Source organism: Strongylocentrotus purpuratus, unplaced genomic scaffold (genome assembly GCF_000002235.5).
Source record: "Strongylocentrotus purpuratus isolate Spur 01 unplaced genomic scaffold, Spur_5.0 spur5_scaffold_3, whole genome shotgun sequence".
Taxonomy (NCBI): domain Eukaryota; kingdom Metazoa; phylum Echinodermata; class Echinoidea; order Camarodonta; family Strongylocentrotidae; genus Strongylocentrotus; species Strongylocentrotus purpuratus.
The window spans coordinates 1,856,544-1,875,627 of NW_022145609.1; the positions used below are offsets into that span (position 1 = coordinate 1,856,544).

At 36.5% G+C, this 19,084-nt stretch overlaps 2 protein-coding genes across 3 annotated transcripts; both read right to left on the reverse strand.

Moving 5' to 3' along the window:
• Positions 1–7,052: 7,052 nt before the first annotated feature.
• LOC105439694 lies at positions 7,053–10,760 on the reverse strand. 2 transcript variants are annotated; one of them, XM_030996719.1, is made up of 5 exons: positions 10,433–10,760; positions 9,433–9,506; positions 8,624–8,873; positions 8,231–8,306; positions 7,053–7,403 (listed from the first exon to the last, which is right to left on the reverse strand). In XM_030996719.1, exons 3-5 carry the CDS (start codon positions 8,697–8,699, stop codon positions 7,217–7,219), a joined length of 339 nt encoding a protein of 112 aa, XP_030852579.1. In that variant the 5' UTR covers positions 8,700–8,873; positions 9,433–9,506; positions 10,433–10,760; the 3' UTR covers positions 7,053–7,216. The 2 variants fall into 2 exon arrangements, with proteins under 2 accessions (XP_030852579.1, XP_030852581.1); XM_030996721.1 differs by lacking the exon at positions 10,433–10,760 and having other exon boundaries at positions 9,433–9,593.
• A 2,739-nt stretch (positions 10,761–13,499) lies between these two features.
• Positions 13,500–16,140, reverse strand: LOC105439696 (tyrosine-protein kinase receptor Tie-2-like). The gene is made up of 4 exons (XM_030996586.1): positions 16,122–16,140; positions 15,368–15,505; positions 14,720–14,872; positions 13,500–13,645 (listed from the first exon to the last, which is right to left on the reverse strand). Exons 1-4 carry the CDS (start codon positions 16,138–16,140, stop codon positions 13,500–13,502), a joined length of 456 nt encoding a protein of 151 aa, XP_030852446.1.
• Between the last annotated feature and the right edge of the window lie 2,944 nt (positions 16,141–19,084).

Sequence of the window (19,084 nt, forward strand, 5' to 3'; positions counted from 1 at the left end):
GACAGTATAAGTAGCATCTTGATCTGAGAGCCCAAATATAAAATCCTTAATTTTCCGCTATGACGTTCATGTACACTGTTGCTCATAACGGTGGAATATTTTTTTTTATCCCAATTTATGGAATTATTTTAAAAATAATTTAAAAATACTAGATCTAGATAATAGTATACAGTCTCAGATTTTATTGAATAATAATTTGCTAATATGTGTTTTGCGTGACTGCTAAAGCATGTATATTATGCTACTATGTTTATTAACTAGGGGACCTATGCCCTTAAGTCATAAATGACAATAATGAGGATTAATGCCTCACAAAAGGGCACTAATATAGCACATCGACACGGTGTTGATCCTGGGGCCTCACAGTTACGAGGCCATTGCTTTGTCACTGAACCATGACTGTACGCAGCGGGAGCTATGGTAGGGGGCAGTTTCCATAAATTTAAAAAAAAACAGAAAATGCAATAAATTTTCAATAATTTATTGCATTCTACCCCGGTCCCCAAAATAAAAAATCTTCCGTGTGCCCATGCCTTGAGCCATAATGCATGGCCGTCCAGAGGATTTTTTTATGTTGGGGACCGGGGTAGAATGCAATAAATTATTGAAAATTTATTGCATTTTCTGTTTTTTTTTTAATTTATGGAAACTGCCCCCTACCATAGCCCCCGCTGCGTACAGTCATGGTTCAGTGACAAAGCAAAGGCCTCGTAACTGTGAGGCCCCAAGATCAACACCGTGTCGATGTGCTATATCAGAGCCCTTTTGTGAGGCATTAATCCTCATTACTGTCCTTTATGACTTAAGGGCATAGGTCCCCTAGTTGATAAACATAGTAGCATAATATACATGCTTTAGCAGTCACGCAAAACACATATTGGCAAATTATTATTCAATAAAATCTGAGACTGTATACTATTATCTAGATCTAGTATTTTTAAATTATTTTTAAAATAATTCCATAAATTGGGATAAAAAAAAATATTCCACCGTTATGAGCAACAGTGTACATTAAAATAAAATGGTTTTAATGTAACAGCTTATATAAATATACGCGAAACATCTTCCAAACGCTGTTTACACCCCCATAATTTCAATCAATTTTTATACGAAGCCAATTTGAAACCCAATTATTATCAGCGTTTTAAATAAACTGCCGAAATGATAACCGTCATTCGCCGTATAAAAACATAATGCTTCATATATGTTTATCCAAGGAGTTTTTAGAGATGGAGACCCAACTGGCAACAAATTATTCCAAGCAGCTGCCGTTTTCTATGGTTGCACAATATAATATACTGGTATGCTGTAACCTAGGATGTCCGAGGTTCGAAGCCGACAATATCATTGGAAAGCTTGAGTCGTGATTTTTGTCACAAATGAATATCCTTAGTTTTTCACTTTTTGTTTGAACTAACAAGGGGAAAATGGAACAGATGATAACATATGAATACAAAAGCCTAATTGTGTCAAGAAATTTGCTTACATTATATGATAGCAGCTTGAATTTGTGAAAAATAGTAAAAATTCATAGTTCTTAGACCTGCAATTTGACACTTTTCCGATTACTCGCGGCTCACGAAAATAAAAAGTGAATATGTTCATGTGCAGTTCTTTATGAAGTTATGTGTCAGGTTAGTGTCCACACATTCCCAGTCGAGTAGTTTTGATTAATATTTCAGACAAATTTGCCTCCTGTAAAGGTAAGCACTGTGTACTGCACGTATTATCAGACGAGGGGTAGCGAAAAGTAATTATCATTAGAAAAGAATATTTCCCTTTGAAAGTGGCCCGTTAGTTCGCAGCTAGGCAGGAATCTTTTGTCTACGTATCTGCAAGGAAGATCGAGTTAAGCACATGCCTGACATATTTTATCCTGGCGGCATGGGTGTCGATCCCGGGGGGATGGGGGGGGGGATAAATCCCCCAATATTTCAGGTGGGAGGGATGGCCTGTACAATCATCCCCCCCCCCCCAATAATTCACCATCACCAAAAAAAAAAAAAAAAAATGAAGAGAAAATTAATGATGAGAGCCCGATGAGAGTAGTTAATGGTTATTACTCGCAAGATGACCATCAATTAATATACACATTTTGCTATCTCATTTTCATAATACATACATGAATAGAAAACGAAGTAAATGAGACAGCATCATAGAAATGCAGTGCGCCAAATGCAAAGCCGCAGCGTTAAAAAGCAACGAGCTAAATGTTAAGCGCGAAGCGCAAAAGTGCAAAAAAGAAGTAGAGAGTGGGAGAGAGAGATAATGAGAGACAGAGAGGATACAGGCGCGTAGCCAGGGGGCTGGAGGGCGGCCAAAACAAAAACAGAGAAAGAGAGAAAGAAGAAAGGAAGAGGACGTAGGAAGCAAAAGGATTAAGAATCGAGAACGGTACCACGAATCGTCTTCTTTCTCTTATAATTTAATGAAACGTCAAAGCTTCCGCGCTTCGCGCGGGAGGGGGAGGTGGGAAACTGAATTAAGACAAGGTTAAGAGTCGAGAACGGTACAACGAATCGTCTTCTTTCTTTAATAATTTAATGAAACGTCAAAGCTTCCGCGCTTCGCGCAGGAGGGGGGAGGGGGGGAAACTGAATTTAGACAAGGTTTAAGAGTCGAGAATGGTACAACGAATCGTCTTATTTCTCTAATAATTTAATGCAACGTCAAAGCTTCCGCGCTTCGCGCGGGAGGGGGAGGTGGGAAACTGAATTCAGACAAGGTTAAGAGTCGAGAACGGTACAACGAATCGTCTTCTTTCTTTAGTAATTTAATGAAGCGTCAAAGCTTCCGCGCTTCGCGCGGGAGGGGGAGGGGAGAAACTGAATTCAGACAAAGAGTCGAGAATGGTACAAGGAATCGTCTTGTTTCTCTAATAATTTAATGAAACGTCAAAGCTTCCGCGCTAGGAAGGGGAACTTGATTCAAACAAGGATTAAGAGTCGGGCCACCCCCACTCACTACTCACTGTTCACTACCACCCCCCTAAAATTAAATCCTTGCTACACGCTTGAGAGGATAATAACCCAGGTAGCAAGCCCATGTGGGACCCACATAGGTCCCATATTCTCTGAAATGTTATCTGTATTGGGAGCGACTTGAAAAAGTTAATAACTTGGAAGGGAGGGGTGCAACCTGCCACACGCTTCTACCTCTTGGTTGCTTTGATCCATTGCTGAAAATATTTTGGCACCTATCACCCCCCCCCCCCAACCACGGCATCGAAGATGGTACAAAGGGAATGCGCCAGATATACTCCATCTCTTAAAACTTCTTGGTTTGTCTATAACCTCAGGAAATTCCCGTGTTTTACAACTGTATTCACTTACCTCCATAAACATACAGCATTACAACACCAAACATTATCCTCATAAAATCCATATTCAATTCGATGACGAATTACCAACGTGACCAGTGATCAAAGCATCCATGAAAACCAAATGACTGAAAGCCGAATCACGTATTGTTATGTAGGAAACTTGTTTCAATTGAGGAATTTTTGGAATTTTAACCACTGCCGAATAAACATAAACAGTTAATAATTGAATACAGGGTGTCTAAAAAAGCAACGGGATTCTGATTGGCAATACCCATAAAAACTACTTAACCATCCTCAATGAAATTTAGTAAAATGTTGTAGTAGTATCTCTATTACAGTTGTCCTCGGTGGTTTGGTGTTTCATGTCGAGTAATTTAATCATGACTATTTGTATTACGATTATTACAATAATGATCATTATCATTCCTATCATTACTATATTATCATTACTGCTGTCACTACTATTATCATTCGCATAGTTTAATAATTATTGTTATTATTATTACCATTATCATAGTCATCATCATGATTATGAGGAGGGGAGGAGGAAATGATCATTACATAACAATTTACATGATATATTGATTAAAGCATTTCCAATACCTTCCACAAGTTTCCACAACTATATCAGAAAATGAATATGGCACAACCTCATAATTTCCTTTAGGGAGGCCTTGTATTTGTCTTGGGCTTTGGGAAGGGAATCGAAACAGGCTTACATTTGTGATAAGCTTCATGAAAAATTCGTTGCGAAAATGAACTTCCACCCAGGATCCACTGATTTCTAATCTCGACCTCTGTACCTTTTAGGACGTTTGCGGGGGATCATTCGTGTGGTTCAAACTTTCTGTCAAAATCATTCATACATACAGGCTGTTTAAAACAACTCTACAATGCCACCAAGTATTTTGGGAAAGTAATGGTATTAACATCATTAATAAAGTTGCCACAAAAGTCAAACATGCAGTCCTTTCCAAAGTAAACAGAGACAGGATGTGGCCCCAAAAATGGTATATGGAAATTAGTAATGTTGCTGAGAACGTAACGCGATTCTCAGTCATTAAAAAAAAAAAAAAAAACCCGTCCTAAAAGATGTTATTGCAGAAGACAAACATGAGAGATTTTTGGTCCGCATACTTCAGCTGCAATTTTGTAGATGTAGTACTTGGAGAGGCCAGTAGTTGAACATGAGTCTATCATGGAGGCCTGCAGGAAGGTCCAAACCAGATAGATCCTTGAAATGGCTGTTAATGTGTGAATGGGAATTACCCTTACTTATTATTAGTAGCTGATTAGGACATGTGAATTTGTGATCTTGCATGCGGAAACGGTTATACATTCATTATTTGATTCTTGATACACCTCATTCAAATTCGCGATTGTTCAGTGAGCTCAGGCGTATTTCATAAAACTATATTTATCTCCACTGTGAGTAGTTCAACATTCCTGACATTGATGGTGTACGACTATGATGAAGCATAGTGCATTTAAATGTGTATGTGTATGAAAAAGACTCATTTGATCATTTTGCTTGATCATTTGTTATGTGAAGTTATCTGTTTTTTGACATCAATGATATTGCAGTTTTCCACATGCACTCTCTGGGCAGGATTTATTGGAAACGTCTTAGCAAAACTGTATGCTGAACTACCTTAAAGCTTCCCTTTGGGGCCTGTTCTGCCGATTTTTCTAAACTTCTTTCCTGTAAGATTTGTCAAAATGTGATACATTTTAGCAACTCAAGCTAATAAAATATGTTGAAATAGTATTTTTTACTTTCAAGTCCTAAACATTACGCGGATTTTCTCTTTGAAATTCAGATACCGCCCACCAAAATGAATGTTGGTACCCTCTCTTCGTTTTTAACCACTCATGCGTAAATAATGCATCATAAGACTTGCATCAAATGAAAGAGGAGGATCTAAGCCTTACAAATATGTATCATTTATGAATTATAATTGTGATTAAGTTATGATAAAACATCAATAATTCTCGGTTTCGTTTTTTTCTGGGACGCACTGTTGATGAAAATGATTTTGTTTGTAGCACCAAGGACCAAATGTTATCATAACGTACACAATGTGAGGTTGAAGTGTGAGATAAGTCATTTCTTTTACTTCCACTTGTTCGTTTTGTTAAATGCATTTTTGTCCTAATTCAATTCCTTCACCCTCCTCGCTTCTCGTTCCCCTTCTCTTTCTCATCTCACTCCTCCTCTCCCGGCCTACACCCCTCTTCTATTTCTTTACCCCTAACCCTCCACATCCTCGTCTCCCCTCCTAGTACCCCATTGCCTACTGGAACCGGATGGGTTCTGTATAAAAGCCTAAGGATATAAAATAATTCAGTAGTCAATAGGTTAATTCATTCATACAAGAACATTGGTTCTTGATCTCAACGAAAACAAAAGAATCACCTAAAGAAAATGATTTTATTGAAGTAAGTTCAAAACAATTCAATTTCATTTATAACTAAGCAATGCAAGTACAAAGGCAAAATAACAACAGAAATAAAATCATAATATGAAACGTTGGTATACCCTTAAAGGCCAACTGCACTACTTGTAGCTACTTGCGCCCTCTATATAACAAACAATGCCTAATCGGTGACCATTGGTCCCCCATGATCCTCTTTTCCTTATGTTAACTGAGAGCTGAGTTGATGAAATAACCACCTGTCCAGTGACCTTGCAGGGCGGTCTAATCCCTCCTGTAAACTACGGCATATAAGCTTTAAAAGCAAAATGCTTGTGGACAGGGTCCCAGTTGTTACAGCATAGTAATACAGTACGACATTCATTTCAAATCTAAACGTTTTAAACAGAATTTTGATAAGATACAGTTTTACATTAAATAAAAATTTACAACATTGACTGCACTGATGAATTAAAAGTAAACTTAGTAACAAAGAATCTTGGTAAATTACCTGATATATGAGTTTGTACATAAAATGAGAATATTCAAAGGATTTCAGAGACTTACAAGATATTTTAATATCATGTCAGTCTCTGAACTGATTTTGTCTATAACTTGCCAGACTCTGGAATGATTTCTTTATTTACCCTCATTTCAAACTTTCTGAGCCACTGGCATACTAAGCAATTATTGGGGATGACGAAATCATCCTGATCGCTTGTGTTTGTAGTGTTACGAATTTAAAACAGATGACTTTCAAAAGTATGACCCAATATCGTGTCATTATGTTTGGTGAGGCAAAAGTATGCATTGATACGAAGTAATCATATATATTATGGGGTCACAACATTTGAGCCTCGGCAGGACTCATATACTTATAGAAACTTCCAATTTGTAAATAATTGTGTTGATAATTATACAAAAATCATACGCATTCAGACCTATATAATTGTAAACCATCTGTTTAATAATGAAAATAAAATATTGCATGAAATATAGTTTCTTCTGAGAAAAGGACATAGTAGAAATCTAGTCTACAATATCGATGCAAATCCCATTATGTTAAACATTTCGGAATAGCATAACTGGCACATCTTCATCAGATTTTTCATACCCATATCTTTGTTTAAGGCATGCATTTTACAATTAAATTGTGACATATTTTTCGGCTGTCTTTTTGTCCTTATGTCATAGGGGTTATTGCCGTTCACACATTATGTAATCCACTTCCAAGATAATAATAATAATAATAATAATAATAATAATAATAATAATAATAATAATAATAATAATAATAATAATCTTTTAAAGTCCACGCCAAATTTTATTAAGTTAAACCGAAAATGGAAATTCTTTTTGCCCAATTGATCGTAAGCTTAACCGACAGTTCACGCCTTTTGCGTTGATCTTCGATTTTGAATTAATTGATTTATTCTAGATACACCTCTGTAGACAGACGTTTAAGTCAAATCATATTGATTTATTCAGATTTTGAGATCACATTGACGTAAGCGTCATCCGCAGTGTTGTTTTCCACACGTTTCAAACTTTCATAGGTGTTTATAGGAGGCGACTCAAAGGTTGGGTTCTCATATGTTGGCTGATCTTCGTCCGTCTCTGGATTGATTCTTGGCTTGGGAGGTTTAGGGTCCGCCTTGCGTCTTTTCCTGGAACAAGGTGATAAAAGGAATAGCTTTATTTACAAATCATCCCGTTAACGATGTCTTCAGTGGTTAGGTTATTACTCTACTATTAAATACCAATCAATATCTTTTGACGAAGAGAAGTATAAATACTAATGTAGCTACCCTTGGTATATAAGACCGAATTTGTTATTATCATCGTTTTCATTATCATTATTGATAATTATTGTTTTTATCATGCTTATAATTATGATTGCTATTATTTTAAATCATCATCATTACTATGACTATTACTATTATAATTAATATTATCGTAGTTGTTTTTACTCCGATTATCACTGATTATCATTAATGTCAAAATATATTTGATTTATTAGCTATTTTACAGCTTATGAACAAACGCAAATCTTTGCAGAATTAATTGATAAATGTAGGAATATGAATTGATGTTCAAGGAATCTCTTTAATGCACTTTTTCAATTCATTGGATTGCTAGAACATTGAGATATGCCAAGTCAGGGGGAAAAAAAGAAAGCGAAAATCGGACGGGTGATGATATAGAACGCGTGTGAAGGAGAGATAGAGAGAGGGAGAGGGAGACAGAAAGAGAGGTAAAGAAGGAATGAGAGATGTAAAGATAGAGAGAGAGAGAGAGAGAGAGGAAAAGAGAGAGAGAGAGAGAGAGAACAAAAAAGAGGTGGGTAAGAATAGTGGGGGCGCGGGCGGGTTAGGAGTGGCGATAGGGAAAACTATTAGTTGAAAAGAATTTTTTAAGTTTTCTTCGATATTATCACATGTGTTGAATACATTGACAAGGAACTCTTGTCAGTTTCCTGCTAATGTAAGCTTACCATACGAAAACGAAAACGATGATGACGACAGCACAGATAAGGAGAGTAATGCCAAACAAAGCCCAGGGTACGACAGCTGATAGGAAGTAGAACAAATATCATTAAAGCCTCATTGAGATATGGGGCGGCAAAACCAAGGCGTTAGAAATATAAATAATTCATTAAAAACGAGACTTTTGTTTACACCATGCGTAGATGCTGTATGCTGATCCTTTATAATCGAAAACAAAGAAGAATACCCAGTAAAATAGGTTAAATTAAATACCATCTTTGATAGAGTGATTCAGTATTAAACTCCATATTACACAAGCAAGTCTGCTCCTATCCCGGCATTCAATAATAACATTTACATTTCGTATGACCATTTGTAAAGTAAGTATGAACTTAACCTACTTGTTTTTGTTTGAAAAGTCATCCCAAACGACGCTTGGCTTCGAGGACCTTCGCTATCTTTGTTCCACAATGTCATATAAACCGAGTACTGAGTGTCAGGTACCACTGAGCCAAGGTAATAACTACCAGCAGAATCAACGGTAAACTGTACTGAGCCTTTAGAAGAGACATCGGATGTTGATGAAAAGTAGATTTAAATGTTCGTGAAACCACCGCGACAGTTTGCACTTGCATCGTCTGCAGTTGGAGACTTCGAAAGAGAGGGACAAAGGTGTTTTTTTGTTATATTAAATGACAAAACGTATGTATCTGGTTAACTATTCCTGGAAAATACCCCTAGGACAAATACTCCCAGGGTTAAATAACCCCCGAAAAATTCGCCCAGATTATTCCTTTCAAATAATGCCCCTTACCCTCGGAATGATAAAAATAGGGTTAGGTATCCGAGAATTTTCCAGGAGTAGTTTTCCACGGTTCATTATCCTTATGGCAATTTTCTTAGGGGGTAATATTACGGGAGTATTCTGACCGAGTTGACGTTCAACAGGTGTATAAACGACTTAACATTGTAGGAAAAGGGTTTCTGTTATAAAGGGAAATTGGAGAGAGAATGAATTGTTCACCTTACATCCATTCAAACATTGTCAATAATAGTTTTAAGATGTGGATCTTCCAATACCAAACAAATTAAAGTTTTGTCTCGTCTCCTTTTCGAGAAACTTGAGTGGGAGGATAAGGTTTTGGTGGTGGTGGGGGGATGGGGTGGTGACTGCACTGGAGAAACACTAGGATCGACCCCTTGATCTTACCTGCCATGTAATAAGAAGCTGTTCAGGAGATGACACTTGATGGACTGTCACATGTGAAAGAACTCCGGTAGGGGCTACACGTACATTGAAACAAGATCAACGAAATGAAAATAACGAACAAACATAAACAATGGCTATCATATTATGCTTAACTGAACATGAACGCTGGTAAAAAATTGTTTGATTGAACTACAGTATTAAGAGTAAATAATATTAGAGACTCTTTATAATTCATTTAATAGACTGTACAATGAAGAATCTTGCCTGAACTAAAAGTCCAAACTGGAAAAGGGAACTTTTTTAAATTTGTGGTCGATTTATTTCCTGACTTCATTTTAAATGATTGGACAAGCTAATCAAGGGAGGACTGAGATTAATAATTTTGAACTGTACCTACTTCTATGAAACGTTTGCAACACTATACAATATATGCATACATTTACTTGGTTTTAGAGGGGTGCCAATCTTCAGAGAGGGGATAATAATCATAGTGTGTTTTTCTGATCAAGGTGTTTGCCCCATGCCCTTATCTGAAGATAGACATTTAAATGGTCTAGACGGTTTCGGGCATTGAAAAGATTATTGTTGACAATTTGCTTTAGACATTTTTGTGGAGGTTCCCGATTAACATAAAGAGTAAATTATATAAATAAATGTGAATATATTGGAAGTGTATCTGAACGACAAATAACCCTATTGTACCAGGACAATCTGATAAGGTGTGGGGTGGTTTCGGGTTATGGAGTAATGACTCAGAATAGTCAGAAGCGGTTAGGGATGACGTCGAGTTGTCGACCCGTGGGAGGGAATTCTTACATGGCGAAAGAGAAAAATTGTTCGCAATTGAGGGTGTGGAGCAGGGGGAAGTTGGGGGGGGGTAGGGGCGGCGGCCAAACTTCTCATTGTTGATTCAACTCTTCATAGTTATCCTGTTTTCGTGGTGCATGGGGAAGGGGGCATTGTCTAATATCGCAAGCTATATGTATGTGCTTTTACTCACACAAACAAGAAGTACTTGCAGTCACATTCTTCAGAGGTCCTTCTCCTCCATCGCCATCCTTCACTGCTGAGACACCAAACAAGTAGTCCCTGTCAGGAGACAAACCATCAATCATTTGAGAAAGATCCAAAGCGTTTCCTCGATCAAGACGGATCCATGGTGAAGAATCTGGAAGTGCCTCCTTGTAGTATACATTGTATCCAATGAGTGGAGGATCGCCAATGTCTACCCCGGCCATCCATCCGTCCCAGGACAGTGTGATTGAAGTTTGAGTAGTCTCTTGGATCAAAGGCGGCCTTGTCAGTCGTGGTAATACTTGGTTGAGAGTGAAAGAAGAAGAAGATATAGACAAGTCTAGCTATTTGTCAATTACGGTGACAATGAAAACCTTCAACCAATGATTTGTTTTCCATATTTTCCTTCTTCTTTCGTGGAATTTATTTATAAAAAAAACTCCAATTTTTGTTCGTACATAACATAGAAGCAAAGCATTTTCCATAGTCCTAGTTTATACAAGCTGAAACAAAATTACAACAAACTTGTTATCATTTGATAAACGAATCTGAATACAACATAATTCATTGTTCATAATTTCACAATGTATATGAAAAACATTAAGCACAATTACATAATAGGAAAATATTACGGCACTGTGTTATTTCACTAGTTATTTCATCTCCCAAACTAGATCAAGCAGTGCTTATTTTTTTCCAGAATAAAACTAATTGTTCTTAAAACTTTGATTTTTTATTTCTCAACATGATATAATTCAAATTATGAGCTTTTCCTTTATTTAAACGTACAATCCGTCCCTAAGCCCTCTCTCTCCCTTCCCTCTTCTGTAACTCCTTGGACCCAACCCCCCTTTCCCCTCCTCCACCCTCACTTCTACTTATGTGGATAAAAAAAGGCATTTTGAGACAGGTTTCTTTATTGTAGAAAAATGACTTACGCTGTTGCCTTCGTTCTACCTCTACTTCGCTCTCGCTAAAACTTCTCAAATTTCCCATTTTCTCAAATATAGGGGAACTTTATTTTCATAATAATCTAGCACATCGATACTTTCATAGATACGACTCTGAGCAAATGCTTTAATCATGCTGGCTTCAATAGTACCCTTTCAGTTTATCAAAGGTAAAGAAAGGGTTTAAGAGTTTTTTCTTTTAAATGTTATTCCAATGGAGCCAATAATTAAACAAATAGTGAATGATATATTTCTGAGACACCTACTGTTCAGGTCAGCGGTAACCTCAGCACTTCTGTAACTATTAACATCGTAGATGATGCAGACAAACAGATCTTCTGCCGTTACGTAATCGACTTCAAAGAAATCAGTAGTTGCGAATTCATGCTGAATATTTCCGATGCTAGTAATTCCTCCATCTGAGAACCGTTCGGAGCTATCCGTTACCCGGTAAAGGCCTACAACCGGTGACACTGACGACAAAAACTCTCCACTATCTCTTCGGCAGGAGAACCGGATATTCGGTTGGCCTTCGTTCTTCGGTTTATTTTCGACTTGAATTGTACCTTCAAAGTAAGAAACATTTTTTGAATATAAATTTTGTGTTGTCTAGATCTATATTTTTATTTCTGCGTGAAAATATGCCTTGTAAACAATACGAAGTTGTATTTGTGCATACAAAAACATAGAAAGTTTATCGACGCTATAGTAAACTGAAACTTAAAGACATGTGTTTAACAGTGGGTATACACATGGGTAGGGCTGAGCATTTTTGTGAATGATTTGGTTGCAAAAAAGGTAGTACAATGTGTCCAAAGAAAGGCTATTGTTATCAAGCTGTGTGATATATAACTATATTATGTATTTTACAAAGACAAGAAGATGTTTTGATCTCAAAACGATACCTTGATGACATCCTTAAGTACATACCATACCGAGTCCCAATATTTTGAAAATGGCATGTAAAAACAAAGTTTTCCCAAATTGTGGTAAAACCGTTCAAATGTTGCGATCACGTAAAAACTACGAAAATGACCTGAAAATAACATTAACCTGAAACCCGATGGAATTCCTGTATATGTCGTGTTCGCATGTGATACTATCATTACACGGTAGTTCTACCCAGATATGCCCTAAATTGATTTTGACATGCCATTTTTAAACGATTTTGCTCCGTGAAGCGTGTATGGATTAATGCCACCAATGTATCATTTAAAAGTACATTGCTTGGACTTCATGTAGCACACACAGTAAAATAGCGCCTAATTTGTTCACAAATTTAATGCATCTTACAATTGTAATTTATTTGCTAATGTAATTTTGTTTTTGTCATGCATATATTATACACAAATTTACGTTCATGAAAGTATAAAAAAGATGTACGAACACCATAATATTCCTACAACTTTACGCCACAAAACGCACCATTTCCATAGATCAAATTTATTTGAAAAGAAGTACATTAACCATCACCTACCTAAACAGTTCCTACCAAACATGCCAGCCAGACATTCTGTAAAAGAATAATCCAGGTAATGATAAAGATTACGAGAAGAATATTTCATTCTTTGAGTATAATGTTTCTACTAAAGGAGAGAGATGGATGGGGGAAGACAGAAAAGCAAACAGACCATGCAAATATAAAGAAGGAAATGGAAAGGGGGTATGAAAGCATTGTAACAAGACATAAAATAATAGTTTTTAAAATGTGTTTTAACATGCGAAGAATTACAAAAGTAATGTGAAAAGTGCCGTGTTGCAAACTCATCAGTTGTTAACTGATGTAACATTTGGAAAGAAATATGTCAGAAAGAAAGTTTAAAACATATCTCTCTCTCCTTCTTTCTCGCTTGTCGCCAGCTTCGGGTTAAGAATTTCAAGGGGGTGGGGGTATTCATTATTACTATATTCCCAGGGAGTTTGTTGGAAGGGCTCCAGCTCAACTACAGGGACAGCTATGTTATAATAAACTAAATATTGGTGCACTTTCCTGCTCGAATATGATATTGCCCCTCTCGCAAATGCCCCGAATATTGGGACTTTAAAATCTTTGGAAGGGAAGGGCTGTCGCCCCGTAATAGGAACAAACAAAAATCTAGTGATTTACTTACCTTGACAACTACTCCCAGCCCAGCCATGCCGGCACTCCGTAGAGCTTCCTGTACAGACTCCAGTAAATATATCACACTCTCCTGATACACAGTGACATGTCTCCGTACAACTAGCTCCAAACTCACCTTGATCACATTCTATTAGACAGACGAAGGAGAAGGAGAAGAAGAAGAAGAAGAAGATGAAGACGAAGAAGAAGAAGAAGAAGAAGAAGAAGAAGAAGAAGGAAGAGAGAGATATAGGTGAGGAAAGATGGTAATACAAATTAAAAGCGAGATAAAAACAACGTTTTTATTTTCATTTTCATCATTATAAATTTCAATAGTCATTTAGCTTAACTATTAATTGTTGTAAGAATCGTCTTTTCTGCATCAAAATATCTCATTCCTTTATTAGGTAATACTAATAGTAATGAGTATATTGGCATAATGATTGTATTCTTTTTCTCTGTTTGTTATCTTTAAAGTTTTATTTGCTTAATAAATCTCCCACCCAAAACACCTCAAACAAAGCAACACAAGAAGTCAAGTAATATAAAGTCATTTTAAGACGAAAACGATAACAATTACAAGTTGAAACTTCCCTATAGAGTGCGTTATGATTACCACAGTGTTACATAATTCATAAAATTCCAGACACACGAATTTCCCTTTCAATAACAAATAACAGGGTCATCGCATTGCGGGGCGCCGCGGTGACGCTTGGGGTAAAGACTGGAATATTAGTTGCTATCAACAAATTTAAGGACTACCTGATTGTTCAAACAAAATTGTGAAGGTGTCACGGTTTATTCATTCGAATCTCAATCTAAGAGATGAGGATCCTTTGGCAAGACATTGATCCTATATTTACACTCTCCAACTATGTCTTTAAAAACTCTTATATTGAAATATCAACATAATTGATTTCAAGATGCAGTAGGCAATTACTGATATCTCAAAATTTGGTCACATTGCGAGTGATTTTTGCTACTTCGTATTCTATTTCGTACTTGTTTCCTTTATTGTATTCAATACCATTATCTCGAAACTGTCCAGACGCCATCCACGACGGTCTTAGTCTGACGAAGAACGCAGTGAGCGTTCGAAAGTATTCATCACAGGAATGAAATTTTCAAACTGAATGTGTAGAAAGCAGTTTTGCACCTATCATTGGTATTACTATTGAAATAACTGCAGTTGCACAAAGTTAAGTAATGTACGAACATTTACCTGTGGTGCAATTCAGGCCTTTGAATCCTGGTGCACAAGAACACCCATATGGATCTGGTAAGCACATTTGAATTCCTCTGCAAGCTGTAGAGTCATCTATTGATGTATTACATCTATATTCACATGATCTCCCGAAACGGTTGCCGCCACAACCTATATTAACATGGGGAACCAGGAAAACGTTGTTCAAATCATGTTTCAGTGAGTATAACCAATAAAAGGCATCGCTTTTTTGCATCTTGCTCTATGTCAATATGTGATCCACATCATTCTGATACTGTGTGTACCCCTGAACTTTTCAGATTTCATCTTTTGTTTTCACTGGCCATCATTTTCTCGGACGATATCAGTTTATATTTTACAGAACAAATGGTGACTCATTAATTTGTATACAAATTACTGATAATTACACATTCAATTAAGACCTACGTGGTTTATTTCCCATTCTTTCTATTTTTTCGTTAGGTAATTCATTATAATTATCAAAGCTAGGATAACTGACATGAATATTGATAATCCCCAACCAAATGATATCGTACTTAAACTATATTAATAATCAGAACTTCGTTTCTTCCTGAAAATAATTCCATCCTTTAAAAATGTGTATGATTATTAAAAACATACTTTCTCAATAACTAGGGAAGTTACCTTGTTCGCATGTTTCTCCATTGAATCCTGGAGCACAGATACATTGTCCTGTTTCATCATCACAAATCCCTCCATTGTAACAAGAAGAACATGTCAGAACACAGCCTGTGGATGAATTGTATCGACCATACGGACATTCTGCACATGGAAACGTGAATGAATGCAATTGGTGATTTGGATTTATGACATATTCATTGTTTTTACGTAGGAATCAAGTGATTGATACGTGTAAACATCCAAAGTAAATGGAATTCAAGGGAAATCCAGCGTTTCGTAGCAGGTTTGTTGCATGGAAGAAGAATCGATAGAGGAATATGTTGGTGGGGGTTCAAACAATTTACCATTTATAAGACAGTACTGTTATGAATGTTTGAGAACTGAGAGCACTGAACATAAATTTGTCTTAGATTGGTTGATATTGGTCAATTGACTTTGAGAGCATCATGATAATTTTAAAAACACTTTTCTATTTGTTTTAAAAGCTTAATAGTCATGACTTTGCAGAATTATGAGACGAATAACATTTCCCTTGGAGAAAGAGTTGAACGCAAGTGGAAATATTAAGAGAAGTATCTTCAGGTCCCCCTCCCCCCTCACTCTCTCTCTGTCTCTCTCTGTCTCTCTTTCACAATTTGATGGTTAAATGTAACGTGCGAGTATGAATTATTTATCTATCCTAAATGTGTACAAAGAAATTAAAAATAAAACACCTCGTGTTATCGCTCATACACGTAGGCCTACGGTCAAAACCTACCTATAACGATGAGTCTCATTAGTCCACCTCTGGCCTGGTATCTGAGTGAATATACTTGAATTTCGTAAATACCCTCTTGCGATGCTTGTGTGGGATCAGTGAACGTATATGCAATGTCTGGACCCCTAACGAAGTAATCTGTGCTACTTGACGTGCCATTAAAGCGCCACAGGTTGTCTAATACATCAGATGAATGGACCCGGTCGAATTGAATAGATACATTGACTTGTCCTGACGTCACAGTTTGTGTGAATCTTCCACCAGACGGTACGAAATATGCTGAAAAGAGAACATGTCGATGTGGAAATGTCAGACGGTTAGCAGAAATCAGAAAAACAGTATTGAGTGAGAAGGGATGGAATGACATCTACATGTACATGTGTACCCTGAATAGCAGAGTGACCATAATGTCGTGGAAGTGGTGCCAGGTAAATATGTCACTTGTAAAAAGGTCAGTGGTAAAAATATCAGAGGTAATAATGACAGAGGTAAGAATGGGAGAGGTAATCATGTCACCAGGGGTAAACATGTCAGACGTGAAAATAAAAGAGGTAAAAATGACAGAATTAAAAATGGGAGAGATAAATACATATGTCACAGGTAAATATGTCAGAGGAAATAACATCAGAGAATACAATATCAGAGGTAAAAAATGTCAGAGTATAAAATATCAGATTCAAAATGTTAATGTTCTCATGAATCTCAAAATTTCGAAAATAAATTGCATCATATGAAAGAGGATGTAATTTAAGACACATTTCTGCAAGGATTTTCAAAACTAATGCGTTTGAGGTCGAATCTTGATGAAATAATACAAAATTTAGGTTTCCTGCGTACAACAGAAAGCCCAATTTATGTATTCTTTAATGAATATTTGTCTTTAAACACATTTTGGGGGGAAAATATTAGCAGAAGTGTATTTTAAATGACATACTCTTTCACATTATGATACAATTTAAGTGAAATTTTGCCATCGAATTTGGGGCGAATTTGGGGCTCCCAACACTTTAGAGGGGCTTTAAAATTTGGTGCAATTGATCTTGATTGGGTCATTAGGCTTAATTGTTTATTTTTCAGGTATTAAACAGGATTATTTCTAAGGAGAAGGCTTAAAGGGTGAACAGCTCCCAATTTATGGCATTATTTTGACAATGATTTATTCATAATAGATCTAGATAATAGTATACATTCTAAGATTTTATTGAATATTAATATGCCAGTGTTTGTTTTGCGTGACTGATAAAGCATGTGTACGCTACTATGCTTATCAACTAGGGGACCTACGCCCTTAAGTCATAAATGACAGTAATGAGGATTAATGCCCCACAAAAGGGCACTTATATGGCACATCGACACGGTTTTGATCATGGGGGCTCACAGTTACGAGGCCATTGCTTTGCCACTGAACCATGACTGTACGCAGCGGGGGCTAGGGTAGGGGGCAGTTCCCACGAATAAAAAAAACAAAGAAAATGCAAAGCCACTGAACCATGACTGTACGCATCGGGGGCTAGGGTAGGGGGCAGTTCCCACAAATAAAAAAGAAAGAAAAGAAAATGCAATACATTTTCAATAATTCATTGAATTCCCCCCGGTCCCCAACAGAAATTAATCTTCTGTTCATTTCCTGAATGTAAGAGACACATGTAATGAAATTCTGTGGTATAACAGTAACATCAAACATGAACGAAATGTTTTATTTTTAAAAAAATGGAATGTAAACGGAATCTGTAAAGTTAGTGATGTATTTGAAAACGGTCAATGGGTGTCATACAACACTCTCTTCGAACGTTTGGGTACAAGTTCTTTATTAGATAGCTTCAAACTTTCGAAACTAAAAAGGGCTTTTCCAAAAGTATGGGTAGAACAAATAAGAAATACCAATTTTAACCCAATTGCAACAGAAGTTTCTGAAGGAATGTTTGAGATATCGAACTGCGACTTGATTAACTTAAGTCTCATGAAAGCAAAACACTTTTATATTCTTTTGAATGAGTTCAAAAAAGAAAATCCTCCGGTGTCATTGTTTTGGCAGGAAATACTGCAACTACCAATCAATTTTGAGTGGAGGCATGTTTTAGATTTTAAATTAAAAAAGATCAAAGACAACAGAGTAAGACAATTTAATTTCAAACTGCTTCATAAAATTTTACCCTTCAAAGATAATCTTTACAAGTGGAAAATTACATCTGATATGCTTTGTACGTATTGCAATGAATCAGAATCGTTTATACACATTTTGCTAAGATGTCGCCAAGTCGCAGTCTTTTGGCAAAAAAATCATCATCTGGTAACGAACTTGTTCCAAAAAGATATTGAGTTAGAAGAAAAAATCATATTAATTGGTTTCAACATTGAAGACCCGGAGTTTCTGCTCATGAATGGACTAATTGTTTACGCACAATATGCAATTTATAAGGTGTATATACTTAATCATCTTAGAAGTAAATCCTTCAATAGTCATTCAATTTGGATGACTTTCAAAAGCGATTTTATGTTTTATGTCAATTGGCAATACAGAAACAAAGAACAATTAATAAGTAATATCAAGATGAATCTTTCTTAGTTGAACCTTTAACGCATTTATATTCATGCCTTGATCTTTCCCTTCCACTTTCCTTATGTTCCCCCTATTTTATTATATCAGTTTGTTGATTGTGAATCTATATATATACTGTCATTAAACTCTATATGCAATGTTGTTAAAATGATATAAAGTAATAAAGTGCCTCGTATGAGGAAAAGAGAAAGAAAAAAAATCTTCTGTGTGCCCAAGCCTTGAGCCATAACGCATTCAGAGGATTTTGTTCATGTTGGGGACCGGGGTAAAATGCAATTAATTATTGAAAATTTATTGCATTTTCTTTTTTTCTTTTTTAATTTGTGGGAACTGCCCCCTACCCTAGCCCCCGCTGCGTACAGTCATGGTTCAGTGGCAAAGCAATGGCCTCGTAACTGTGAGG

What these genes read in the sequence shown, in the direction of transcription:
- LOC105439694 (XM_030996719.1), bottom strand. Translation starts at nt 8,699, where the DNA reads ATGACATTGTGGAACAAAGATAGCGAAGGTCCTCGAAGCCAAGCGTCG. An exon ending in GACTTTTCAAACAAAAACAA is followed by an intron (nt 8,307 to 8,623) that starts GTAGGTTAAGTT and finishes ACTTCCTATCAG; the next exon opens with CTGTCGTACCCTGGGCTTTG. An exon ending in ATCGTTTTCGTTTTCGTATG is followed by an intron (nt 7,404 to 8,230) that starts GTAAGCTTACAT and finishes ACCTTGTTCCAG; the next exon opens with GAAAAGACGCAAGGCGGACC.
- LOC105439696 (XM_030996586.1), bottom strand. An exon ending in TGGAGAAACATGCGAACAAG is followed by an intron (nt 14,873 to 15,367) that starts GTAACTTCCCTA and finishes ATGTTAATATAG; the next exon opens with GTTGTGGCGGCAACCGTTTC. An exon ending in AGGCCTGAATTGCACCACAG is followed by an intron (nt 13,646 to 14,719) that starts GTAAATGTTCGT and finishes TCTGTCTAATAG; the next exon opens with AATGTGATCAAGGTGAGTTT.